This window comes from Saimiri boliviensis, chromosome 11 (genome assembly GCF_048565385.1).
Source record: "Saimiri boliviensis isolate mSaiBol1 chromosome 11, mSaiBol1.pri, whole genome shotgun sequence".
Taxonomy (NCBI): Eukaryota; Metazoa; Chordata; class Mammalia; order Primates; family Cebidae; genus Saimiri; species Saimiri boliviensis.
In genome coordinates, this window is record NC_133459.1 from 97,166,036 (window position 1) to 97,194,030 (window position 27,995).

A 27,995-nucleotide genomic window follows, 5' to 3' on the forward strand; every position below is an offset into this window, starting at 1 on the left:
TCTAATCCCAAAGTAAAGACCGAAAGCTTCACCTGTTTTTCACTATCAAATGGCTGAAGTTATAAATAGGTCCAAAGCTCATCTCTCTCCACTTAACAGAGAAGGGTCAAATTTCAGGGGGCAAAGCAAAATAATAAAATGAATGTCAGGATAATTTTACAGTGCCAGTCAGTCATCCCACAGTCTCCTCTCTCTTCCTTTCCACTGTGCTATCCTAGAATCAAGGAGCTCAGCAACAATGCCTCTGTTCAAACTCCCAGGTAGGTGTATAAAGTGGAGAGCTCAGTTGTTTTTTATTCATATGCAACTGTTCCTTTAGCTACCTTATCAGCTTCGATCATTCCTTATTTAGGGTTTATGATAACTTTAAAATACAATTCAGGAAAACACAAAATATTTTCAAGGGTTTTTTGTTTTTAGTTTTGGGATGTGGGTAAGTTTCTAAAACTGTTACTATGTATGTAGCATCTTTGATGATCCCAATAGAGAAATGTGTGAGATATTTATTATCTACTCTGCTGGTCTAAACAAAGGGTGTGCTGCCATAGTTGAGACGGCTCCTACACAGTGGCTCTGTCTATGGTACGAGCTGAAAATCATGAACATGACAAAAATAACCCAATCTGTTTATTCTCATGGTTCATGAGAATAGCTTTCTGCAGTCCAGGTTTGTACACAGGATAAATTTTTTAAATAATAATGTTATAATTTTTAAATGATAAAAGAAATACACGTTTTATGTGAAATAGAAATTGTGCTGAAAAAATAAACACTCATTTTGAAAGTTAGGAAATTCAGTAATGGAATGCAGTGGCGTGATCATGGCTCACTGCAACCCCAAGCTCTTGGGCTCTGGTGATCCTCCCACCTCAGTCTCCCTAGTAGCTGGGACTACAGGCATGTGCCACCATGCCCAGCTAGTTTCTGTATTTTTTTTTGTAGAGACAGGGTTTCGCTATGCTTCCCCGGCTGGTCTCAAACTCCTGGGCTCAAGCAATCTACCCGTCTCGGCCTCCCAAAATGTTGTTAGCCACTGGACCCAGCCAAAAGCTGGGTAATTTAAAACATCAGCACATTCCATTATCCAAAGATATCTACTCTTAACATTTTAATGTTCTTTATTTTCCATCTCTTTTCTGTGTAAAATTAAAGAATTTTTAAAAAAGACACTGTTATAATTATATCGCACATGTAATCTTTTGGCAGGATAATGTTTTGGTTTAACTTTACAACTTATCCACTTTACCATGATATCCCAAACTATTTCTAAAAACCATTTTAAAAGACTGCATAAATATTCTATTAACTATTCCCTTAGATTCTTTATATATATATATATGTGATAAAGAATACTATTATCAGAACTATAATAACTATAGTATTATCAATACTATTATCTGAACATATATATATGTATGTGTGTGTGTGTGTGTGTGTATATATATATATATATATATGGAAAAAAATATATATATATATATTCGGATAGTAGTATTGACACCTGAAACTTTTTCCATGTTCGAGGATTATTTCCATAGGAGAGCTTCTCAGAAATGATTATTTGGTAGGTGTTAATAAATGGTTTACCAAATGAGCTGTTTTACGTTTACTGCTACCATCATCATATGAGCATTCCCATTTTTCTTTATCAGATATTTTACAAAATCATATTTTACAAGAGAGTGCCTTTTAAAAAGTATACTTAAAAATGTTAAGAGACATAATAGAAAACAAAATGAAGAGCTGTACAATGACCCTATTCCCAAGGTTTCTAATGGTAGCAAAATGTAGAGAATCTGGAAGGATGAGCAGAAATAACAGCAATTTACATGCATCTGTCCCAAAGCGCTGATTAATAGCCACCGTGATTTCAGAAAGTTGTTCGCATATTTTATCTTGTTTTATTTTACTTCATACAGCTGAAGAGAAACGTGAGTATTGCATTACTTTTGCTGCCATTTGTCAGAGTATCATTTAAAAAATGATACGGTTCCTTAATTCAGGAACATGGCTATTTTTCAGCAGTGTTTATTAAATAATAGCCTTGAAAGTCAACAAAAATTAATAATGACCATAGATATCCCATAGCATAACAAAGAAGCTCATGGCCTTTCTGGATTCTAGTGCGTGTGTAAAGATTTTATATATACATATAATTTCTAAAAAGAAAACCTCATGAGGTGCTTATTTTTATTTATCTATTTTATTTATTTATTTATTTATTTTCTGGGATGGCGTCTTGCTTTGTCGCCCAGGATGAAGTGCAGAGGCACAACCTCGGCTCATCGCAAACTCTGCCTCTCAGTTTCAAGTGATTGTCTTGCCTCAGCCTCCCAAGTAGCTGAGATTACAGGCGCACACCACCACACCTGGCTGATTTTGTATTTTTAGTAGAGACAGGGTTTCACCATCTTGGCCAGGCTGGTCTTGAACTCCTGACCTCAAGTGATCTGCCCACCTCAGCCTCCCAAAGTGCTGGGATTACAGGTGTGAGCCACCACACCCAGCCTGTTTAAAATTTTAAAATAAAAGACAGATTAGCCAAAGGGGCCTATTGAGTCTTGCCTTAGTAAACCAACTCCAGCACAACACCAACAACAAAATTCTTGTAAATTTTTGTGACCAGATAAAATAAAAACCTATTTAATTAATTTATCTATTTATTTTTAAAGATGGGGTCTTGCTCTGTTGTCCAGGCTGGAGGGCAGTGGCACCATCTTGGCTCACTGCAACCTCTGCCTTCTGGGTTCAAGTGGTTCTCCTGCTTCAGCCTCCCAAGTGGCTGGGATTACAGGTGCTCACCACCACGCCCAGCTAATTTTTGTATTTTTGGTAGAGATAAGGTGTCGCCATGTTGGCCAGGCTGGTCTAGAACTTCTGACCACAAATCATCCAACTGCCTCAGCCTCCCGAAGTGCTAGGATTACAGGCATGAGCCACTGTGCCCAGCCTTAAAAACCTATTTTAGATAAAACTATAACTTTAGTTGTATATTCCCCTCAACCTCAAATTAGACCTGTCCTTTTGCTGACTGATAGTAGGTCTGCCTCTGAATTCCTCTGGAGATGAAATGTGGCAGATGAAAGACCTACAACCTTGTCTTTCCTACACAGTAATAAAGCACTGCTGAGAAACAAGCACGCTTTCTGGACCTGTTGGGTGAAGAAGCAAGCATGATACTCCTCTTCTCAAGAGTCTTGCAATTCCTGTGTTAAAAATAATAATCTCCAACTTCTGGACAGTATTGCCTAGTTTTTAAAGTATGTTTGTGTAATCTTCATAACAGTTCCCTGAAGTTGACGTTATTATTATTAACATTCCCCTTTATGATGATGAACACTGAGGCTCCCAGTGATTATGTGGCTTGCCCAAGGCCACCCTGCTGTCACAGACACATTTTCTTTTTTCTTTTTCTTGTTTTTTGAGACAGAGTCTTGCTCTGTCACCCAGGCAGGAGTGCAGTGGCATGATCTCAGCTCACTGCAACCTCTGCCTTCTGGATTCAAGTGATTTTCCTGCCTCAGCCTCCCGAGTAGCTGGGATTACAGGCACATGCCACCACACCCAGCTAATTTGGTATTTTTAGTAGAGACAGGGTTTCACCATGTTGGCCAGGCTGGTCTTGAACTTCTGACCTCAGGTGATCTGCCCACCTCAGCCTCCCAAAGTGCTGCGATTAGAGGCGTGAGCCACCGCTCCCAGCCTATCAACTTACCTTTTGAAATATAAGTTTCCCTCTTTCCTTTCTATAATCAACACCACTCCCTGAAATTTGGGGTTTCTTGTTTGTTTGCTTTTTGAGATAAGTTCTCACTCTGTTGCCCAGGCTGGAGTGCAATGGTGCAAACATGGCTCACTGAAATCTCAACCTCCTGGCTTCAGACGATCCTCCCACCTCAGCCTCCTGAGTAGCTGGGACTACAGGTGTATGCCACCACGCTTGGCTAATTTTGGAAAAATATTTTTTGTGGAGATGGGGTTCTCACTGTGTTGCCCAGCCTCCAAAGACTCGAACTCCTGGCCTCAAGCAATCCTCCCACCTCAGCCTCTCAAAGTGTTGGGATTACAGGTGTGAGTCACCATGCCAGACCCAGGCCTCAAAGTTATTTTTGTTTTGTTTTGTTTTGTTTTGTTTGTTTGTTTGTTTTTAAGGCAGAGCTCTTGAATTAGGAATCAAATTTCAGTTGTGGTTACATGAAGTCAAATCAAGTAGTTGATTCAGTGGAAGGAAATACCAACCATATAACTCCTGGTCATCATATAAGCTACTTCTCAAGAGTAAAGTTTCTACTTTTCAACTGTCTATAGTGGCTTAGAGAGATACAATCTTAGTAAAAAACAATACTGTTTTAAAATATGAAACAAGCCGGGCGCGGTGGCTCAAGCCTGTAATCCCAGCACTTTGGGAGGCTGAGGCGGGTGGATCACGAGGTCAGGAGATCGAGACCATCCTGGTCAACACGGTGAAACCCCGTCTCTACTAAAAATACAAAAAATTAGCTGGGCATGGTGGCGCGTGCCTGTAATCCCAGCTACTCAGGAGGCTGAGGCAGGAGAATTGCCTGAACCCAGGAGGCGGAGGTTGCGGTGAGCCGAGATCGCGCCATTGCACTCCAGCCTGGGTAACAAGAGCAAAACTCCGTCTCAAAAAAAAAAAAAAAAAAAAATATGAAACAAATAGAAATGTACGATCCCAGACAATGAATGCTTGTTCTGTAAGAGTCTAGCAAGTAGGATTCGGTTTCTGGACGTCTGTTTCCACAATGTCCTTCCCGAGGCCTCCAGCATTATTGGATCCACCAGTTGCATCATCATCCTCATTCTCATCTTCATAACCAACTGTCCTATTTCCATTTGCTCTTCACGGTGCATGCAGCCTCTTCCAACTTCTGCTTGCCACTCTCCCTTGAGATGCATGTGCTTGCTCGCGATGCTCAGGGAGAAGTCAGATTATTTCTGGGGATCAGTTGGCAGTAGGGTGTGGAGGCATTCTCAGGCCATCGAATGCATTTACCTGGTGTTCCATCTGTTTCTTCATGGATCATGGTGCTTGCCAAAGAACTACTCATAGCATATAAAAATGCTTTTTGGTTTCAGGTGTTTGAGTTTAACGAGGCAGATAAACGCATGAAGTTGGACCAATATAATGGGCTTTGCTGTTAACTTTGCTTAACACACCAGGTTTTAAAAACTGGCTGAACTGTTATTGTTGGTGAAGTTATGAATTAATTACTATCATCTCCAATGTACATTTTATCATGTACTAAGTCATATCATTTATCATCTCATTCGTAGCCCAAGCTAACCCTACACACCAAATATCTGTTTGACCAATGTTACAAATTACATCATTCAATATAATCTGGTGATTTATTTTCCTTAAGGCATTTCCACATACATTATTTCACTTCGTGTCACAACAGCCTTGCCAGCGAGGTTGGGTAGGTATTAGTATTCCCATTTTACAGATAAAGAAACAGAAATAGAGGAAGATGTAGGACGTGGTAAGTGAACAGCAAGGAGCTTCAACACATGACATCTACCTAACTTAGAATAGAAAATACGGACTTCTGCAGGCCTGTATAGACATTAATGGGTGGGGGCATCTTTCTCTCTGCATACAGTTTGCTCCATCAACCTGTTGGGAATGTTTCTGTCTTCCTCTGTTGCTCCAATTAGTTACCTGTTTGCCACTGTCATTATTGCTGCCCGCTCTTTTCTGGAAATGCCAAGAAAAGTATTAGAGGTCATGACTTTCAGACAGAAAACACTGAGGATGTGGAAAACATAGTGGAATTTAACAGAAAGGTGGATACTTGGTAGCCATCACCATCTTCCATGATGACACTGGCTTTCTTTTCTTTTCTTTTTTGAGACAGTTTCACTCTGTCTCCCAGGCTGGAGTATAGTGGCATGGTCTCGACTCAGCGCAACTTCTACCTCCTGGGTTCAAGTGATTCTCCTGCCTCAGCCTCTTGAGTAGCTGGGATTACAGGCATGTACTACCATGCACAACTAATTTTCATATTTTTAATAGAGAGGGGGTTTCACCATGTTGGCCAGGCCGGTCTTGAACTCCTCACATCAAGTGATCCACCCTCCTTGGCCTCCCAAAGTGCTGGGATTACAGGCATGAGCCACAGTGCTCAGAGACACTGGTTTTCTTATATCTGAGGGTCTTAGGGTATTCATTGCCAAACTAAGAAGCATCATCTCTCCCCATTTTAAAAATGGGAAAGCTGGGCATGGTGGCTGGCTCATGCCTGTAATCCCAGCACTTTGGGAGGCCAAGGTAGGTGGATCACAAGGTCAAGAGATCAAAACCATGCTGGCCAACATGGTGAAACCCTGTCTCTATTCAAAATACAAAAATCAGCTGGTGTGGTGGCATGTGCCTATAGTCCCAGCTACTCAGGAGGCAGAGGCAGGAGAATTGCTTGAACCTGGGGGGCGGAGGTTGCGGTGAGCTGAGATTGCTCCACTGCACTCCACCCTGATGACAGAGTGAGATTCCATCTCAAGGGAAAAAAAAATGAATGGGAAAATTAGGGTATGTACAGGTAAAATTGGCCTTCCAATGGTCATTTATTATTGAGGCCCAGGTCCACGAGAAATAGGACTGCCAGCACTAGGTAGTAAATGTTAGTGGTTCCTTCCCTGCACACAGCAGCATATCACCAAGTTGTCTGGATTCGAAAAAAACAAAGTTGGATGTGTGAGAGAAACACAGTATCTGTCTTAAGCAGAATAAAGGCCCTAAAGTAGACATTTATTTCTCAAAACTACTTAGATCACTGGAATCACTGGTTCTCCTTAACAAGGAAACTCCAAGGACCGATAACCTTATCCACATCTTTGAAACCATCAGAAAATCTCCACCAACCTAATGGGAAGAACTGTGCTGCGTGGTTCAAACTATGAACTCAAATTTAGCCTTGCCAGAAATAGGTGATCTTCCATGAGGTGAAGTCCTGTAAGGCCCTAGTCTCATCTTTCGGACCATCTTTAGGACTCTTCTGCAATGTGCTGTGAGAATCTGACCCATGTTTCTGAGAGCATCTTTTCAAGGTACCCATACAGAAATCCACTAAAAGGAGAGCAGGCGCTGAGCTCTGTGGTGTTTCAGGGCCCCTGGTTGGAAAGCAGGGGAGTCATGCACGCAACACAGTCCTTGCCCCATGCCTTACATGCAGCAGACACTCTCAGATGACTTTTGAAAAGGGGCTTGAACACTAATATGTGAAAACCTCTTTTAGAAATTGATGATGCCATGCGCAACTTTGCTGAAAAAGTGTTTGCCTCTGAAGTCAAAGATGAAGGAGGTCGTCAGGAGATTTCCCCCTTTGATGTGGAAGAGATCTGTCCAATTTCTCTTCGTGAGATGCAGGCACACGTATTCCATCTGGACACTCTGTCCACTTCTATAGAAGCCAGGAGGTAAGTGGTGTAAGGAGAATGCTTAGTATATTGGCACCTAAGGAGGGGGATCTGCTAGGGACGATATAGTTCAATTTAGCCGAATGACGGTTCAACTCACAGGAAGAACTCTGCCAGAGTTAGAAATTCCTAAGGCTGAGCACAGTGAGTCACACAGTAATCCCAGCACTTTGGGAGGCCGAGGTGGGCAGATCACTTGACATTAAGAATTTGAGACCAGCCTGGGCAACATGGTGAAACCCCGTCTCTACTAAAAATGCAAAAATTAGCCAGGCATGGTGGTGCGCACCTGTAGTCCCAGCTATCCAGAAGGCTGAGGCAGGAGAATCGCTTGAACCTGGGAGGTGGAATTGCAATGAGCCGAGATTGCCCCACTGCACTCCAGCCTGGGGGACACAGCGAGATTCTGTCTCAAAAAAAAAAAAAAAATTCCTTTTCCCTGCACACTGTATATCCTAGAGTGAGTAGAGTGAGGGGGTGCCAATGATGAAAAAAGAAGAAAGCAGTGCATCTCCTATCTCATTCACATCTCCCCTGATTGAAGCCTCCCTACCCATCTAAGCAGGAGGACTTCGAGATACCATAGAATTATTTCAAACCAAAGTGGGCAAATGGCTGCCATGAACATATTCAATTTACACACAATGGTTATATAAACTGGGACTCAAGAGCCCTCATCTTCTGATGAGGCCAAACTTAATGTTAGGTTCCCTGACAAGAATCCTGTCCTCCAGCTAGTATGACCACCTCCTGGCCTTAGGAATACTGCTCTCCGCTTCTGCCCTCATGCCCTGCCCATCTTATGTCTACTATACACACTTGCTGCCTCCCCCAAACAGTCTTCGAAATTCCTTCTCCACCAACTCTATTTGCCTTTATTTGAACCACGCTAGGATTCACTAGCAGCCACACTTTAGTCCTGAAACCTCAAACTCATACTAACCACTTTGCTGAAACCCTCTCCTTGAAGCCCCCACCCATCCCACCAGCTTCAAGGGGAAAAAGACTGTTCTGCTGTCTTTCTCTTGGTTTTACATTTTTAAGGAAAGAACAGCAGTCCACCTCTTTTGGTATCCGCCATAGGACTTGACATCGGATTTGGGTCAAAGCAATAAACCTGGGTCAGAGTCAGTAAATACTTGTTGATTTGAGAAAATAGCATTAAGCACCTTAGAAGTTCCAGGTACTGTGCTAGGCATTTTATACATTAAATCTCACAGAATTCCTATAAGGTAGTCATTTTTGCACCATTTTTTCCAGGTGGGGAGATGGGAGCTCCTTTATCCATGTTTAAGGAACATGAATAAAATGATACAGGTAGTAACTGACATAGCCTGTGTCTTCTCTAGCACTTAGACTGCCTGTTCTGCCGGGGGTGCACTGCCTGGGAAGACAGGTGTCATGGTGAAGGCCTTCTAGTAGGAACACTGAGGCCGTCCCAAGGTAGACCAGGGAGAGGGGCACACTATCATTTGTCTTCAGTGATTTTTCCTCTCACTATGCATGAATCCTGTTTCTGATACCCAACTACATTTTAATTTTTACTTTTTGTCCCATCTATCATAATGAACCATCTGATGAAGACAAAATTAACTCTTTTCAATTTCGAACCCAGAAAAAAGCGTTTCCAAGGACGGAAGACTGTTAATTTGTCCATTCCACTAAGTGAAACATCTTCCACCAAACTGTCCCACATTGATGAATACATTTCATCTCCAACATACCAGACCGTGCCTGACTTTCAGAGAGTGCAGATCACTGGTGACTATGCCTCTGGGGTGAGTTGCTCCTTGTCACTCAGACTTGGCAACCAGGAGACCATTCAGCTTGACAGTTCTAGCTCCTTACCTTCCCCTTCTTGACGGAGGTGTTCACTCACCTGTCCTTTGTTACACTACATAATTGCATTTCAAATACTAATATGGTATGTCTTATATTTCTGTGTTGTTTTTATCATCCCACGTAATTTCTCCTCTATCTTATTTGATAGCACGTGGAGAATACGGAGTAGAATGCAGTGTGTATGCTACAGAATACAATGGGCAGATTTTGGCGAAGGACCAAAGAGAGCGGTAGGGTGGTCAGGTCTCATTGATGGTATCATAAATCAGAAAAGGGAGCCTCTGGGAGGCATGGGATAGTGAGAAGGGTTGCAGGTGGCATAAAGCAACCAAAGAAAATGGATCCAGAGAAAGAGAGAGGGAAGAGAAAAAAGAAGGAACAGGAGAAAAGAAGGAAAATGAGAGAGAGGTTAGAATGAGGCTATTGTTTTTTGACGAGCTGAACTCTCCAATTTCTTTGCAGTTGCTTACACAGTAGATCATTATTTGGAACAGACTCTAGTACACCACAGGGATGGTCAACTCATGTCACAAACAACTTGACCTTCTTGTCTCATCCAGAACAGTTGGTCAATTAATAAATCTCTGCCACACGGACTTGCAGCATCAGCATCATATTGGTGAAACTGCTGTACAGCCATCAGTTGATGCTCCAAATATAGTTTTAATGACCAGTGCTGAGCCCCCTTCTCATATAACCGACCCACTTAGGGTCAGTCCTAAGACACTTAAAAGTGACGGAGCAATTAAATGCACCTCATTCTCGTTCATCATTTTCTGTATAACATGGGTGCTCACTAAATGGCAGGGGTTTTAGACACTAAATAACTAAAAAGAAATGTCTAATAGAGGTGAGTACATGGGAAACACTGTTTGGAGAACTCCAGAATTCAAAATAACATCAAAATTTGGAGATAAACTTCATACCCGGTTGCTTGATGGAAATGAAAACAAGAATAAAAAGAAAGACGTTAGGAGGATGAACAAAATGTACAGAAGTCAAGGAGTAGCTTCTCCTCCTGTGAAAACTGGAGGGCCCCCGAAACCTTGACCTGGAGTCTGGGAAAAGCAAAGTATGTTGCTGTACCTGCTGGCCGAATGTGGCTGGGCTGCTGAGCAACGGTCTATGCTCTTCCTGGTTGTAGTCTGTACCCAAATTAGTCTTCATCCTTGTAATTTAAACAGAGAGGCAAACGGGGAAATCAGGGCTCGGCTCCCAAGATCATTAATCCCTGATAAACACTAGCTGCAGTTTAATCAGTCTTTATTGAGCACCTATTCTGTGCTAGACATTGAGTGCTAAGTGCTGAGAACATGAAGGTGAGTAAGACTCAGCTCTCATTCTTGAGGACCTGATAGACTAGTGGCCTATTAGGTGACAATGAACTATGCATGCCATTGGAAGCATGGGAGCAGACCCCCAGACCTAGCACCTGTGCCAGACTCTTTGGGCTAAGATCAGCAGGTCTTTAAAATAGTTAAACTCATTCAGGATCAATATCTGGACCTTAAACTACTGGGGACAAGTGTGTGTTAGTCCCAGAGTAAAAGTCTGCAGGTTCTGACAATGAGCATTCAGCGGTGTTAAGTTATAACTACTTGGGCATGCCTGGCCAAGCCAGGAGTTGGGGATGGGCTCAGGGAAATTTCCAGCAGCTCTAATAAAGCTTTACTCTAGAATCTCTCTATTTTTACCTAGAAATAAAATTATTTTTAAAACCATCTAGCCGGGCGTGGTGGCTCACGCCTGTAATCCAAGCACTTTGGAGGCCAAGGCAGGCGGATCACCTGAGGTCGGGAGTTCAAGACCAGCCTGACCAACATGGTGAAACCCCATCTTTAAAAATAAATAAATAAATAAAAATAAACAAATAAGGCCGGGCGCGGTGGCTCAAGCCTGTAATCCCAGCACTTTGGGAGGCCGAGGCGGGTGGATCACGAGGTCGAGAGATCGAGACCATCCTGGTCAACATGGTGAAACCCCGTCTCTACTAAAGGTGCAAAAAATTAGCTGGGCATGGTGGCACGTGCCTGGAATCCCAGCTACTCAGGAGGCTGAGGCAGGAGAATTGCCTGAACCCAGGAGGCGGAGGTTGCGGTGAGCCGAGATCGCGCCATTGCACTCCAGCCTGGGTAACAAGGGTGAAACTCCATCTCAAAAAAAAACAAATAAAACCATCTAAAAGACTAAGTTTTCACAGAGTGATGTTCTGATCCACGGTAGGTGAAGAAGGCAATGCATGGATTTGAGAGATTTATGACCCCATATTCATCCTAAAATATTTCCCTTACTGACCAACAAGTGGTTTGAATTCTCACAGTTTGAGTCAAATGGTGTTTCAGTTGAGGTATTGTCTTGTACTTAAAACCTCCGCACGTACTTGGAAGGAAGAAATTATATACCATGTTAAAATGGATTATTTTAATCCTATTAGCTAGATAATCCCTTCTATGTAACAAAAACCAAAAACAAACGAATACAAGATTTTAAGGGGAAGACTTGTAGGACAGGTAAGTTTGGTAGAGACAAAAAAAGCTAGAATAGCTTCCGGACCTGCTCTGGGAGGGAGAGTCAGATCCCAAGTCAATTAGGAAGCAGCCGGGTGAGTGGTGAGGCTCAGAATGGGCTGTTACACACAGGAGAGCTGGGAGGTGTCAAGGATAAGCTTCACCCACTTCTCAGTTTCTCATGGGATTCGCTGATATGCTGATATTATTTTTTTGGCAGGTTACAGTTGAAGATTTTGAAATTGTTTGCAAAGGTCTGTATCGGGCACTCTGCATACGGGAGAAATACATGCAGAAGTCGTTTCAGAGGTTCCCTAAAACCCCGTCCAAATACTTGCGGAACATCGACGGCCAGGCTTGGGTAGCAAATGAGAGCTTCTATCCAGGTAACAATTCCCTTACATAACGTATGAAGTATATCTTTCATTCAAACTGCTAAATATTCAATGTAAAATATGCCCCTAGACTGTAAGTAATTCAGTCTAAACATATCATAGTAATAGTCACCTGTGGCCCCATTTCCTCAGATGTCCAACCGCTGGCTTCAGTCTGCACACCATCTCTCTGAACCTTTTCTCTTCACCACTCCCTAAACCCTCATTCAGGCTTAGCCTTCTCCTTGCCCAGATCATTGCAAGAGCTTTTTAACTACTCTGCTAAATTTTCGTTTTACTCTCTTTTGGCTCATCTTTACTTTGGTGCTAATTTTTAAAACACAGATCAGAGCACATCCTTCTCCTGACAAGAACCTTTAGCTGCTCCTTGCTATCTACAAAGCAAAGTTCAGTATTTAGCTGGGCATTTGAGGCCCACACCCTCTGGCCTCCTAACTACATTTTATTTGTTTGTTGTTTTTGAGACAGAGTCTTATTCTGTTGCCCAGGCTGGAGTGCAGCAGCACCACCTCAGCTCACTGCAACCTCCATCTCCTGGGTTCAAGCAATTCTCCTGCCTCAGCCTCCTGGGTTATATTGGGGTTTGGGGGTTTAGGGTGCCATCAGCTTTCCTGAGAGGAGGTTTTTTCAGGTTTTTGGTCTCCTGCCCTCTTAAGAATGAGAGAGGGGACCACAGCGCAGTGCGCAGTAAATGCCGGACTTAAAGGTGTTTGTAGAAAGTGATTTATTAAAATAGTGAGAGAAACAGGAGAAGGAAAGAGAAAGAAACAGGTAATTCTCACTCTGAGTGAGAGAATCCAGAAAGATGGAATCCAGGAGAGGAACGCAGCTTCCACACTGAGTGGAAGGGAATAGAGAGAGGTGGAGTTCAGGAGGGGAAGACGGGTTTCCACGAGACAGTGTGGAAGCGGACTCCAGAGGGGAAATCCAGGAGAGAGAAAGACGGCTTCCACGGAGGGAGTGTTCCTGGAAGGGAATCCAAACATGGAGGCAGAAGGGGTGAGGAGGAAGAGGACTTTTAACCTGGGAGGAACCCCCACCTTCTCTAAGACCCCAGGCCAAGGAAAGGAGTTCCTTAGAACTTCCAACGGCGTGATTGACTCTTAGTTTCTTCCCACACCTGTGAAATTCAAACGTAAACTGTTAAATCTCCCGGATGGAGAGAGATGGGAGTGGGGCATGCCACTGGGAAGTTTTTGCCCTAGAAACTGCGCTGCCTCGTGGACCTGGAAAGAGAACACATTCCCTCATTCTCCGCTTTGAACAAGAAAGCCCAACTTCTGTTGGAACGCGGACGTTGACTGCTTTTAAACTACTTTCTGCTGAAATGGGGCTTAGAAGGGGCCCTTGAAGTTGAGGTTTTTTTTTTTCAGAGGGGAGCCTTTTAAGGGTGCAGGATGATTTAGAGGTTGACGATAGAGCTTACAAGCCAAGGACATCCGCAGTTCCAGTGGCAGGATTCTTTGTGACCTTACGGTTTTATAAGAAACGAATGTGACAAGGTGGTTAAAGATAGAGGCCCAGACGCCAACAAATATAGAATGGTTATACACGAGCCTAGGAGAAAACAGAGCCAGGACAGTTTTGAACAAGCCTTGCAATGCTGTTTCTGGAAGGCTTTTAGCCCTGTGTTTGATTGATTTTCAAGTTTTATGTTTAAAACAACAATTAACTGGTTTACAAAATAGCAGCATTTTTTCTAGAAAGAGACAGATTTCCTTTCCACTAGGAAAAGGATACTCGGAGTTTGAGAGATAGCAAAGTTGAGGGTTATAGTCCTGTTGATGCCAGGATATAAATTAGACTTATGCGTGGTTACTTTCCTGGGGATTTTGTTGGAAAAGCAGATGCAGATTTTTTAATGGTTTGCAGGGATATAAAGGGCTGTTTTCTGGAACTTTAGGCTATGGAGTGGAGGATTTATGACTTTTTTAGGAGGTGTCCAAGGCTTTAGCTGAATGTGATGAATTTATGAGTTAATTTTCACCACCTTAACTGCCATTGGGGTAGACAAAATGACCAAAAATATTTTTTTCCAAGAATGGGCCTAGAGGGGGAGAGTTTGAGGGGAGAGAATTAACAAGCACTAAGTTTCCAGGGCAGGAGTGAAATACTGAGAAGGCCATGCCAGTGTCCAGGAGAAGATCAACTTCCTGGACTTTTATGGTTAGCTTTACCTGGGGCTTTGTGAGGATGATGGCTTGTGCTGGCACTTGCTTTAGGCACTGTTAGTCCTGGCATTGGGTTATTTGGTTAGATACCTTAGGCCCTGGGAACCTTTATCCCCTGGGACACTGTGCTTTTTAGTGATTCCCTTGGCACAGCCGGCAAGGATGAGATGGTGGTTTATTCCTCTGGGGGCAATTTTTTATGAAATGTTCCTTTAGACCACACTGGTAACAAGTTTTGCTAGACTGGTAGCTAATCTAAGCCTTTCCCTTATTTGAGCCCCTGGGGTTTGCTTGCCTGAGAGCCATGACTAAGGCTGCCTTTTTAAAATGTTTCCTGTTCCTTTTATCCTGTTTTTCCTGTTTTTTTTTTTTTTTTTTTTTTTTTTTTTTTTTTCATAAAACACTGAGGTTGCCTGGTTTAGTAATGATTTTAGATTTTGTTTTGGTTCCAAAGCCAGCTTTTAAAGCTTTTTGCTGATATTTGCTGCTGGCTAATAGACTTGTCCTTTAGTATTAACTGATTTTTAATACTAAAGTTTGGTGACGGGGGTGTACTTTTTTAAGGCCTTCCACACTTGCTTAAGGAAAGCTGTTGGATTATTTTTCCTTCCCTTTAGGGGCTAGGTTTTTTATTGCGGCAGAGGGTAATTTGGCCACACTGTTTGTTAGAGAAAAATGAGCTGCTTTTTTTTTTAAAGACTGTGTGTTAAATTGGTTTTAATTTTCTAGTATACACTTTAATGGGGACTTGAGCTTGGGAATATAAGCACCCATTTGAAATTGAACACAAAGGATGCCCGCACCCCCAGTTAAAGAAATTACAGCCGCTTTGACCTAAGGTATTTCTTAGGTAAAGTACCTAAGGGTACTGAAATGAAACATTTTTCAGTTAGCACCCGAAAATTTTGTGTGCTCAAGATGCATGATTTATTTTAGTAGAGGGCCTTCCATGTACTGGATTTGAATTATGACCTACCAGCGTTATGGAATTTACTGTTTGCATGACCTTCAGTGACCACCATAGAGGCATGAAGGGCTGTTGGGTTGAGTGGTTCATACCAATGAGTCCTTGAACCAGGCCAGTGAGGCTTAGGAGATGTCCAAGGCATCTTATTTTCCAGCAAAAGTTTTAATATATTCCAGATTGGCCTCCCAAAGGGCTGGGATTACAGGCATGAGGCACTATACCCCGCCTGGAAACTGCATTTTTTACTCAATTTTACTGTGAACCCAAAACTGATCTTTAAAAGCCTATTTCAAAAAATACTCTAAAGTAAGCTAGTAAAAAAGATTGGCATAAATAAGATAAAGATCCAAATTTTTTTTTTTTTTTTTTGGAGACGGAGTTTCACTCTTGCTACCCAGGCTGGAGCGCAATGGCACGATCTTGGCTCACCGCAACCTCCGCCTCCTGGGTTCAGGCAATTCTCCTGCCTCAGCCTCCCAAGTAGCTGGGATTACAGGCACGTGCCACCATGCCCAGTTAATTTTTTTTATATTTTTAGTAGAGACATAGTTTCACCATGTTGACCAGGATGGTCTCAATCTCTTGACGTCGTGATCCACCCACCTCGGCCTCCCAAAGTGCTGGGATTACAGGTTTTAGCCACCGTGCCCGGCCTCAAATTTATTTTTTAACTGTAGTTTGAATTTTATTTTATTTTATTTTATTTTATTTTATTTATTTATTTATTTTTGAGACGGAGTTTCGCTCTTGTTACCCAGGCTGGAGTGCAATGGCGTGATCTTGGTTCACCGCAACCTCTGCCTCCTGGGTTCAGGCAATTCTCCTGCCTCAGCCTCCCAAGTAGCTGGGATTACAGGCACGTGCCACCATGCCCAGTTAATTTTTTTTATATTTTTAGTAGAGACGTAGTTTCACCATGTTGACCAGGATGGTCTCAATCTCTTGACGTCGTGATCCACCCACCTCGGCCTCCCAAAGTGCTGGGATTACAGGTTTTAGCCACCGTGCCCGGCCTCAAATTTATTTTTTAACTGTAGTTTGAATTTTATTTTATTTTATTTTATTTTATTTATTTATTTATTTTTGAGACGGAGTTTCGCTCTTGTTACCCAGGCTGGAGTGCAATGGCGTGATCTTGGTTCACCGCAACCTCTGCCTCCTGGGTTCAGGCAATTCTCCTGCCTCAGCCTCCTGAGTAGCTGGGATTACAGGCACGTGCCACCATGCCCAGCTAATTTTTTGTGTTTTTAGTAGAGACAGGGTTTCACCATGTTGACCAGGATGGTCTTGATTTCTTGACCTCGTGATCCGCCTGCCTCAGCCTCCCAAAGTGCTGGGATTACAGGCTTGAGCCACCGCGCCCGGCTTGAATTTTATTTTTATGTTGTTATCTAACAGCTAATAATATGCTCTAAACAGAAAGCCTTTGATGACCAACTTCAGTAAATAATTAAGATGGTTTAGGCCGGGCGCAGTAGCTCACGCCTATAATCCCAGCACTTTGGGAGGCCGAGGTGGGTGGATCACGAGGTCAACAGATCGAGACCATCCTGGTCAACATGGTGAAACCCCGTCTCTACTAAAAAAAAAAAAAAAAAAAAAAAATTTGCTGGGCATGGTCGTGCGCACCTGTAGTCCCCGCTACTTGGGAGGCTGAGGCAGGAGAATTACTTGAACCCAGGAGGCAGAGGTTGCGGTGAGCCGAGATCGCGCCATTGCACTCCAGCCTGGGTAACAAGAGCGAAACTCCGTCTCAAAAAAAAAAAAAAAAAAAAAAGATAGTTTATAAGCAGTATATTGGTTACTTTATGCAAACAGTACTTCCAAAGAACTTGAAAATCATCCTTACACTAGATAATATATTGTTTTCTTTTTGTTTTTTTGAGACAGGATCTCCTGTCGCCAGGCTGGAGTGCAGCGGCGCGATCTCTGCTCACTGCAATGTACCTCTCCTGGGTTCAAGTGATTCTCCCACCTCAGCCTCCTGAGTAGCTGAGATTACAGGCTCATGCCACCACAGCCCTGCTAATTTTTGTATTTTTAGTAGAGACAAGGTTTCACCCTATTGGCCAGGCTGGTCTTGAACTCCCGACCTCAGGTGATCTGCCCACCTTGGCCTCCCAAAGTGCTGGGATTTACAGGCGTGAGCCACCACATCTGGTCAACATATTACTTTTATAGTCATTTTATATTATTAGTTCAGTTACCTTTGAAAAATAATGCAAAAATAAAGGTTAGCTTAATTCCAGACAATTACAACTTAAGTACCAGATTCCAAGCTAGTGAGATGTTGTAGTATTTCAGATTTCAGTGATTTTTATGTGGTAGTTCATCCTATGTGCTAATATATTATTCTGTGTTTGATTGAAAAAGTCTTTACTCCTCCTGTGAAGAAGGGAGAAGATCCTTTCCAAACAGACAAGCTTCCTGAAAACCTGGGCTATCACCTCAAAATGAAGGACGGTGTAGTGTACGTCTATCCTAATGAAGCAGCAGCCAGCAAAGATGAGCCTAAGCCACTTCCTTACCCAAATCTGGACACCTTCTTAGATGATATGAATTTTTTACTTGCTTTAATTGCTCAAGGACCTGTGTAAGTATTTAGCGAGACCTAAACAACTAGTACTACTACTACTACTGATGGTAAGACTAAGAATGTACTAAATGGGTACTATGTTCAAACACTGCATTAAACCCTTCATGTACATTGTTCCTTTTATTCCTTACACTTGCTCTGTGAGGTGGTTATTTTCATAATTCCAGTTTTATGAGCTGAGACTTTGAGGAGTTAAGTAACTTGCCTCAAGTGACACAACTTGCTGAGCCAGAATTCACACTCGAATCTGCTGACCCCAAAGCCAGGACCTTTGACTTTGAGCAACACTCTCTCCACTGATTTTTAAGACACCTTTCCAGGTTCTCCCTCATTATTATGTCCAACATTGTTGAAAAGATTAAGCCCTTGGAGCCCACTATTTCTCAATGAGATTAACTGCAGAGTAAATGGAAAAGTTTGTTTCAATATGAATGATAAAGGTCCTGACAGTTTCAAAATTGTGGCTGTTTTTCTTGAATGTCTGCAACTTTTTGGAATTATGTAATTTTATTTTTCACAGTAAGACCTACACCCACCGGCGCCTGAAGTTCCTTTCCTCCAAGTTCCAGGTCCATCAGATGCTCAATGAGATGGACGAGTTAAAGGAGCTGAAAAACAACCCCCACCGAGATTTTTATAACTGCAGGAAGGTAAACATTTTAGTTGCTCAGAGGTCATTCCTGGGCAAAAACAATCCAATTATTTCTTGAGAAGCACAAGAAACAGCCGGGCGCGGTGGCTCAAGCCTGTAATCCCAGCACTTTGGGAGGCCGAGGCGGGTGGATCACGAGGTCGAGAGATCGAGACCAACCTGGTCAACATGGTGAAACCCCATCTCTACTAAAAATACAAAAAAATTAGCTGGGCATGGTGGCGCGTGCCTGTAATCCCAGCTACTCAGGAGGCTGAGGCAGGAGAATTGCCTGAACCCAGGAGGCGGAGGTTGCGGTGAGCCGAGATCGCGCCATTGCACTCCAGCCTGGGTAACAAGAGCGAAACTCCGTCTCAAAAAAAAAAAAAAAAGAAACAGTGTGTTTCTGATTAATCTAAGATTTCTACAGGTTCAGTGGATTTTAGTAAAAACAGATAGATTATGTCTAAAGGGTTAGGGTTAAGTGCCATTTCTATTGTTTTCCCCATAGAAAGGTTTGCCACATTTTTAACATAAAAATTATAATTATCATTGACAACAAAAATACAACCACCACAACAACAAAACATTAAAAATGACCATTCTAGAATTTGAAAGATCTTCCTTCTAGTCCTTTTTCTTTGACTTCCTGACTCTACAACCTTGGAGGAAGTAACTAAATATTTTCATTTCAGTGTCCTTGTTTGTAAAATTGAGAACTACATCTGCCCAATCCAGTTCACATGAGGATTGTGAATATCAAATGAGTTAGCTTAGAGATTGTGAAATCCAGTCAATTAGAAATACTTCCAAGATGTGTTTTGACCATTAAAATGATTACAACGAAGTGGGAATAGGAAATATATGAGCAGAGATTCAGGCCCAAATCCTGGCTTAGCTGCCTATACAACTTTGGACTAAATCTGCTGAAATTTCAGTGTATAAAATTTAGTTATAAGAATATCTACCTCATAAATGCCATCACTGTGTCATGGCTTCATAATTTCAACACTTTCTCCTTAGGGGTTGAAAGTTACGGTAGTTACTTCACTTCCAGCTGTGTTTCAGGAGTGAACAATGGTCCAGAAGAATGTTGTGTGGATCAGACATAGGAAATAAATTGGATGTACAGCCATACAGAAGAAGCAAGCATTACTATTGCATCTAGCCTAACCTTTTACATCCTCTCATGGGCACATCATGGTTGTAATGAGTTCTTTGTTGCTGAAGCACTTCCATCAGCTCACATCCTCGTTATTTACTTTGTCCCAACACAGTGGGATTTGCAGCACCATATCCTCTAAACAGAGAGGATAGCTAAGGCTGATTGATGTTTTCTTCTTTCTCTAAATGTACACACAGGTGGACACCCATATCCATGCAGCTGCTTGCATGAACCAGAAACATCTGCTGCGTTTTATTAAGAAATCTTACCAAATTGATGCCGACAGAGTGGTCTATAGCACCAAAGAGAAGAATATGACCTTAAAGGAACTTTTTGCTAAGTTAAAAATGCACCCTTATGACCTGACTGTTGATTCTCTGGATGTTCATGCTGTAGGTTGAAACATCAATGTCAGTTTCACTTTAATACTCAGAACCTCATGTCTTTCTCCTACAAGCCCTCCCTTCTCAGAGCCCTCTTAACCAGCTTGGCTTACCATGCTGCCTGAAAGCACCACAGACAATTTGACAATTTTAAAGTTTGCTAATTGTCACCTGTCCCAGTAAAATTCCCCCTTTTTTTTTGAGACGGAGTCTTGCTCTGTCGCCAGGCTGAAGGGCAGTGGCACGATCTCGGCTCATGCAACCTCTGCCTCGCCAGTTCAAGCAATTTCCCTGCCTCAGCCTCCCAAGTAGCTGGGATTACAGGTGCACCACCACACCCAGCTAATTTTTTTGTATTTTAGTAGAGACAGGGTTTCACCATGTTGGCCAGATGGTCTCAATCTCCTGACCTCATGATCCACTCGCCTCAGCCTCCCAAAGTGCTGGGATTACAGGCATGAGCCACTGTGCCCAGCCTCAAATTCCATTTTTGGAGCCCAATGCCCTTCCCCACTACCAGGCCCCAGTTCTGCTTAACTATTTTCTAGCTCTCTGTGTCCAGACAGTTCTGGCAAAAATACGTTTCTGCTCTTTTTTCCTGACTCAGGGACGCCAGACCTTCCAGCGTTTTGATAAGTTCAATGACAAATACAATCCTGTAGGAGCAAGTGAGCTACGGGACCTCTATTTGAAGACAGACAATTACATTAATGGGGAATATTTTGCCACTATCATCAAGGTGAGGAGGAGTCAATCAGATCTACGGTTACCTGGCATGGTTCTTGAGGAAAGGGACTCCAGCCTGGGTAGTAAGAGTGAAACTCTGTCTCAAAAAAAAAAAAAAAAAAAAAAAAAAGATATTTAAAGACCTCTGTTCCTAAGGTAGAGAAATTAAGGGTGTGGTTTCAAGATTGATTAAGGATCTGACCCTTTCAGATTCCAAAAGGAATAGAATGAGAATCTCCTCTCCCTAGACCCCAGAGGAACTTGTGGGAATCCCTGGCTTGGACTTCTCCCTTGGCTTTGCAGGAAGTAGGTGCAGACCTGGTGGAGGCCAAGTATCAGCATGCCGAGCCCCGCCTGTCCATCTATGGCCGCAGTCCTGACGAGTGGAGCAAACTTTCCTCCTGGTTCGTCTGCAACCGTATCCACTGCCCCAACATGACATGGATGATCCAGGTCCCCAGGATCTAGTATGTACCTGCCCATCAGAAACTCTAAAGCCTGCCCTTTCTTATCTGCCTCAACTCCCCTGCATGAACAAGGAATGTGTTGCCCATCTAGAAAGAAATCCGCACTCACTATTGGGTCCTGCATGCTTCATTTTGTCCTTTCTGCGTGCAGCACCCTTAACCACGGACAGGAGCTAGAAAGATCATTTCAGTTCAGTTCTCTAGCTTTATGAGGATCATAAATATCTGGCTGAGAATGATTAAACTACGATAGAATAAGAACTATGTAGTTTGGTACACATTTTTTTTCACCTGGTCTTCTTTGTGTCAAGTCCATTCTTTCCCATGCTCATCTCTACTGGGATGTGGCTTTCTTGTATCAGAACCTTTACCACTGTCTGTCAACCGTCTTATCTACAAGTGCTCAGGTTCTCCACAATCAGTGAGTATTTATCAATGGTATTGTTGAGGAAGTCATCTCCCTTTCATACCACCTGCTATCATTCATCGCCTTCAGGGATGGCTTCTCTTTTGGTTTGTCCAGGGTCATTGATCTTTTATCTAACTTAGGTGTTTATATATGTTCTGGCTACCTGCCTTTCTTTGAGTTCCGTGTGACCTGCTGCAATGCAAAAGTTTCATCCTAACTTTTTAAGCCAAAAAAATAATTTTTTGACTGGGATAATACTTCCTGTCTAATAGGCAGAGAGGCGGTAGGTTGGTGAGGAGTATAGACTCTGGACCCAGAGTGGCGATACTTGACTCCTGGCTCTACCGTTTAGCTGTGCAACTTCGGGTTAAGTTATATCACCTCATTGTGCCCTTAGTGTCATCATCCCTAAAACAAGGTAAAAACAGTACCTAACTTATTGAGTTGTTATGTGGATTACGTTAGTTAATACTTCTGGACACGGAGGAGAGTAGTTGCCATATATTAAATGCTATATAATAGTTTGTTAAATCGGATCAGAGGTATTCTTGGTATCATTTCATGCTATCTTGTAGCTGCACACATATATAAATCATTGAAATTTTTGTGACATAATTGCTATATTCCTTTATGTGGACTTAGCTGTGAAGGTTTAGTTTTCCTACAATAAAGGTTTGTAAAAAAGATGGGGGCATAGGGTCCACCCAAAAATTTTTACTTACTATGTCCAGCCCAAACTGAATCCCTCTTTTTAGGTAACCAAGAAGAACATATGAGGAGCATGGGCCTAGGATCGATATACGAAGTCTTTTCCTGTCCATGACATTTGGTCCTCTGGTTCCCTCATACTGGGTGGGGCTAACAGTCCTAAAAATCTTTTTTTTCTCCTAAATTCTTTTCATTCTTGCCTCTAGTGATGTGTTCCGTTCCAAGAATTTTCTTCCACATTTTGGAAAAATGCTGGAGAATATTTTCATGCCAGTGTTTGAGGCCACCATCAACCCCCAGGCTGACCCAAATCTCAGTGTCTTCCTCAAACATGTAAGCATGACCCTTCAGGCCTTCGTACTGATGCTCATGAACCAGCCTTCCTACCTGGTCATGACTAATTCTTGGTGCTTATCTCTTTCTGTTTGGTCTGTGCCTTTGGACCTGAAAATTTGTGTGAGGACTGGGACCCTGCAGTTGGACTGAACTGACTGCAGGGCTCACTTTTCCTAACAGATCACTGGCTTTGACAGTGTGGATGATGAGTCCAAACACAGTGGCCACATGTTCTCCTCCAAGAGTCCCAAGCCCCAGGAGTGGACATTGGAAAAGAATCCATCTTACACTTACTATGCCTACTACATGTATGCAAACATCATGGTGCTCAACAGCCTGAGAAAGTAAGTAGGAGACAACTGGAACTAGGAGGGCCTATTCGGCACAGCTCTTTTCCTCATACATTGGCACTTAAGGTGGTCAAGGCCTCAGTGCATTACTGTGATGCTTTCAATTGGCCCAAATCAGAAATTTCTTTCCCTTAACTTTTTTCTTCAGTTTATTTATTTAGGGGCAAAAATTGATATTTTGATGCTTCCAATAATTTAACCAGTTCCTTTTTTTGGAAGTTTAGGAATTTATACTAATCATTGTGCAATTAATTATAAAACTTCATTTTACCCTTCTTGTATACTTGGGTAAGGAATAAGTAGAGAGATATTACACTGGGATTTTCTGGAAACATTTCTCCCTTGAAGTATGAATGGAGTAAATGATGAGATGGTGATATTGGTAACTTTCCTATTGAGACTGAAGATATTTCCATCCAGGCAATCAACACTTGACTTGCTTCCTTACCCCAATATCCTCTGCTGCCTCTCTTTAGAAACTTTGTATTTAGCAAGAATTAAGATTATGATTTGGGGCTGTTTTACCTAATTATTTGGATGGCTTACTTCCTGCCAGAGTGTTCATTTTTCTACTGATTCTGTAAATCACTCCATACCCAGAACTTGCAATTCCTGTAACAGTTCTGTTTCCCCAGGGAACGAGGCATGAACACGTTTCTATTCCGACCTCACTGTGGGGAAGCTGGAGCCCTCACCCATCTAATGACAGCATTCATGATCGCAGATAACATCTCTCATGGCCTGAATTTAAAAAAGGTGAGTTGGAAGCTCTCTTCTTAATTTTTATATTGGAGCTAGAGGAATCTTTTTTCCCTTAACCAACCATGCTGTCACAAGTCATTATCAACACTGGAATCATATTCAAATAGAGCATAAAAGATTTTTTAGTTTAGTGCAGTTCATTCTACAGAGAGAAGGCAAGGGACTTGCTCAAGATTACCTAGCTAGTTGCTGTCAGAGATAAGTTAACGCAGATCTCCTGACTTCTAGCTTAGAATCCTGACAAGGGATAAATCGGAGATGGCCTGGCTTACCTTAAGCTAGTTTTTGCCAGATTTCTTGTTATAGCATGCTTCAAGATTTTTTTTTTTTTTTTTTTTTTTTTTTTTTTTTTGAGAGTCAGGACTTTCTTGTAGAGAGAGAAAGCAAAGAATGTTTCAAGGCAAAGTTTTTTGCCTGAGACAGACCATCTAGCATAGGCAATTCCAGATCGAATAAACAATTTGGTTTGACTCAATCCTTCTGAAAATTAATGTATCCTAAATACACTTATTCTAAATAGCATTTACATTGAAAAACTCCTAAATTCTCCTTATTAAGGGACTTGAAGAACAAGTGATGATTTTGTTGAAAGCTGAAGCTTAAGGCAGACCATGAGATTGTTTCTAGTTTGTATTCCTTTTTCAACATCTTTAAATATTTTTCACTTTTCTTTTTCAGAGTCCCGTGTTACAGTACTTGTTTTTCTTAGCCCAGATTCCCATCGCCATGTCACCGCTAAGTAACAATAGCCTATTTCTAGAGTATGCCAAAAATCCTTTTTTGGATTTCCTTCAGAAAGGGTTAATGATCTCACTGTCTACAGATGACCCAATGCAATTCCACTTTACCAAGGTATGGTATGGGCCTGGGCAATACAAGTACATTTTACTGGACTGTTGTTTTCCATCCAGAATTTGAAAGTCAAATTAAGGCATTTGATTATTCTTTCTGAGCGGGATGCATATTATTAATTAATTCATTACTTTTTCCCTCATTTAATAATTAACTGCAGGAGCCTCTAATGGAAGAATATGCTATTGCTGCACAAGTCTTCAAGCTGAGCACCTGTGATATGTGTGAAGTGGCAAGGAACAGTGTCTTGCAGTGTGGAATTTCTCATGAGGTAGACCTGTCCTTGAATGGCTGCCCTTCTGGGTATAGGGTCTGCTAACTTGAATACTGAAAAAGTAGTGGGGAAGGACATGCAGAAAAATTGTCCCACAAATCATATGCCATTACTATGGATAGGGACTAGAAGGGATTATTCTATCTCCTTGCCCATGCCTTTGGGGCAAGGGAAGTAAAATACACTTGATTTCTCAGCAGATTGTGAATGCTGAGGCACTAGATGAGTGCTTTTAGTGGTTTATTACTATTCTTTTGTCAGTGGCTAAGGTAAAGAAGGGATTTTTGTAAAGAAGGCAATTATTGTCTATACTAGGGTGAAAAGAGACAACAATCATTCTGCATCCCTTTCTCTTACAGGAGAAAGCAAAGTTTCTGGGTGACAATTATCTTGAGGAAGGCCCTGCTGGAAATGACATCCGGAGGACAAACGTAGCCCAAATCCGAATGGCTTATCGCTATGAAACCTGGTGTTATGAACTCAATTTAATTGCTGAGGGCCTTAAATCAACAGAATAAAATTAGTAAACTAAATAATAATATAAGTGAGATTCATTGTAGAGTTTGTATAATAGTTACCTGTTATCAGTCCCTACTATAAACCAAGGACTATATTAGATGTTCCACTGATATCATTTCATTTAATCCTTCTCACAACCTTTATAAAGTAGATATTATTATCTCCATTTTGGGGAAATTAGTGCACTAAAGCCAGTAAGGTTAATAACCTGCACAAGGATACACCTGGCGAACGGTAGCAGTGAGAATGTGGGTTTCTCTGACTGCAGTCTCTACGACTTTCAGGCAAAATATCCATTAAAGCCAGGCAAAAATACAAGAAAATGACTTTTTGGGAGATAGACTTTTGGTTTATAGAACAAAATTTGGTTAAGGCACTTAGAACCATTAAAAAGTCCTTTGACGGTCAGGCACGGTGGCTCACACCTGTAATACCAGCACCTTGGGAGGCAGAGGCGGGCAGATCACGAGGTCAAGAGATCAAAATCATCCTGGCCAACATGGTGAAACCCCCTCTCTACTAAAAAATACAAAAATTAGCTGGGCGTGGTGGCCCATGCCTATAGTTCCAGCTACTCGGGAGGCTGAGGCAGGAGAATTGCTGGAACCCGGGAGGTGGAAGTTGCAGTGAGCCAAGATTGTGCCACTGCACTCCATCTGGCGCCTGGCGACAGGGCAAGACACTGTCTATAAAAAAAAAAAAAAGAAAAAAGTCCTTTGACAAGGTATAAGTGAATAGTGAATAGTGGCTTTCTTAGACAAAACTAGAGGGTGCACCACAATATAGAAAAGCAGTACTTATGAGTTATTGTACTCAGAGAGAATTTTCCTTACAAAAGAATTCTTAGCTTTAAGGATGTGATTGACAATAAGATTATAGTGAGCTAAACTGGTACATTTCAAATGCTTTTGCTTACCAAAGTAAAATGTACATACAACTTTTAAGAAGCATGCCTTCCAAGCACTTTTCTCAGTATAAAGTAAAGAGAAAAAAAAACTAAAAAGAATAAAAAAGTTTTTAAAATTATAAAAAGAATAATAATTAAAAAAAAGAAGCATGCCTATTACTCAAGTTCAGGTGAAATTCCAAGTGGACAGATGATTCTTCCACACGTACAACTGTGTTGGCATGTAGTGGCTGGGCTGATATTTCATTCAACTTACTCAATAAACAATTATTGACCAAATAGCTAAAGTATCAGGTACATTCTAAACACCAAAGGTATACAGAATATGATTTCATTCCTATCCTCTAGTTGTCCTCAGCATGAAGTTATAGAATATGTGGCTATAAGTAAAAAAGAGAATTTTGTGAAATGTCTCAGAAACTAATGACTTTTTTTTTTTTTTTTTTTGAGATAGGGTCTTGTTCTAACACCCAGGCTGGAGTACAGTGCAGTGGTGCAATTACAGTTCACTGCAGCCTCAACCTCCCAGGCTTAGGGGATCCTCCTACCTCAGGTTTCCGAGTAGCCAGGACTACAGTCATAGGCCACCACGACCAATTAATTTTTTGAATCTTTTGTAGAGACGTGGTTTCACCATGTTGCCCAGGCTGGTCTCAGTCTCGTAGGCTCAAGCGATCCACGTGCCTTGGCCTCCCAAAGTACTGGGATTATAGGCGTGAGCCACTGTGCCCAGCCTGAACTTTCAAATGGAAAAAAAAATAAAAGCAAATTCCTGCAAGCTTCCACATTCTGTACAGGCAGCCGTAAGCATAGGTGTAACCCTGATGGCATGTTTGTACTAGCTCTGGTATAAGAATCTCTTCCTGATTTCTAAAGTTTTGTTTCTTAAGTGTTTGTAAGTCCTTTAAAGAACCAGATTTTGTTTTATTTTGTCTTCCTCATCATCAAAATAATACAAATTGCTACATTAAACACTGTATTCTCAGGCTTCAAAGGTACCATACATAAGCTACCATTATGTATGTCTCCATTTTACCCATGAGAGGGCAGTAGAATACATGCATGTGAATTCATTATTACATCTACAAATTTGGTTTCACATGTCATACTTGGAATTCAACCTGCCTCATTTTGCCAAATAATCTTCCTGAATGCAAAGGTAAAAAAATATATTTCTGGGCTCAGCACAGTGGCTGTAATCCCAGCACTTTGGGAGGCTGAGCCGGGAGAATTGCTTGAGCCTAGGAGTTGGAGACCAGCCTGGGCAGCAAAGTGAGACCCTGTCTCTACAAAAAAATAAAAATAAAAAAATCTCCCCGGGGGCGGTGGTGCATGCTTTATAGCACCAGCTATTTGGGCGGCTGAGGTGGGAGGATTCCTCCAGCCCAGGAGGTTGAGGCTTCAAGTGATCTATGATTGGGCCACTGGACTCCGGTGTTAGTGACACAAAGCGACCCTGTCTCAATAAATAAGTAAATAGATACATTAGATAATAATTTTTTTTTGATTGGGGAAGCCCATAAAGATGAGTGTTCAAATTTTACTACAAACAATATCCACATTTATTTACTTATTGGGGCATGATTTTTTT

General features: G+C 41.9%; 1 protein-coding gene across 5 annotated transcripts; it reads left to right on the forward strand.

Annotated features, from left to right (window-relative positions):
• The first annotated feature begins 152 nt into the window (after positions 1 to 152).
• On the forward strand, positions 153 to 27,995 carry AMPD1 (adenosine monophosphate deaminase 1). 5 transcript variants are annotated; one of them, XM_003933501.4, is made up of 16 exons: positions 153 to 260; positions 1,920 to 1,931; positions 7,257 to 7,437; positions 9,053 to 9,215; positions 12,007 to 12,172; positions 17,693 to 17,912; positions 18,436 to 18,565; positions 19,909 to 20,103; positions 20,702 to 20,833; positions 21,124 to 21,287; positions 22,611 to 22,737; positions 22,921 to 23,084; positions 23,726 to 23,846; positions 24,531 to 24,704; positions 24,865 to 24,975; positions 25,338 to 27,990. In XM_003933501.4, exons 1-16 carry the CDS (start codon positions 239 to 241, stop codon positions 25,494 to 25,496), a joined length of 2,241 nt encoding a protein of 746 aa, XP_003933550.3. In that variant the 5' UTR covers positions 153 to 238; the 3' UTR covers positions 25,497 to 27,990. The 5 variants fall into 5 exon arrangements, with proteins under 5 accessions (XP_003933550.3, XP_074237318.1, XP_074237319.1 ...); XM_074381218.1 differs by lacking the exon at positions 1,920 to 1,931 and adding an exon at positions 3,114 to 3,260 and having other exon boundaries at positions 172 to 260; XM_074381217.1 differs by lacking the exon at positions 1,920 to 1,931 and having other exon boundaries at positions 166 to 260.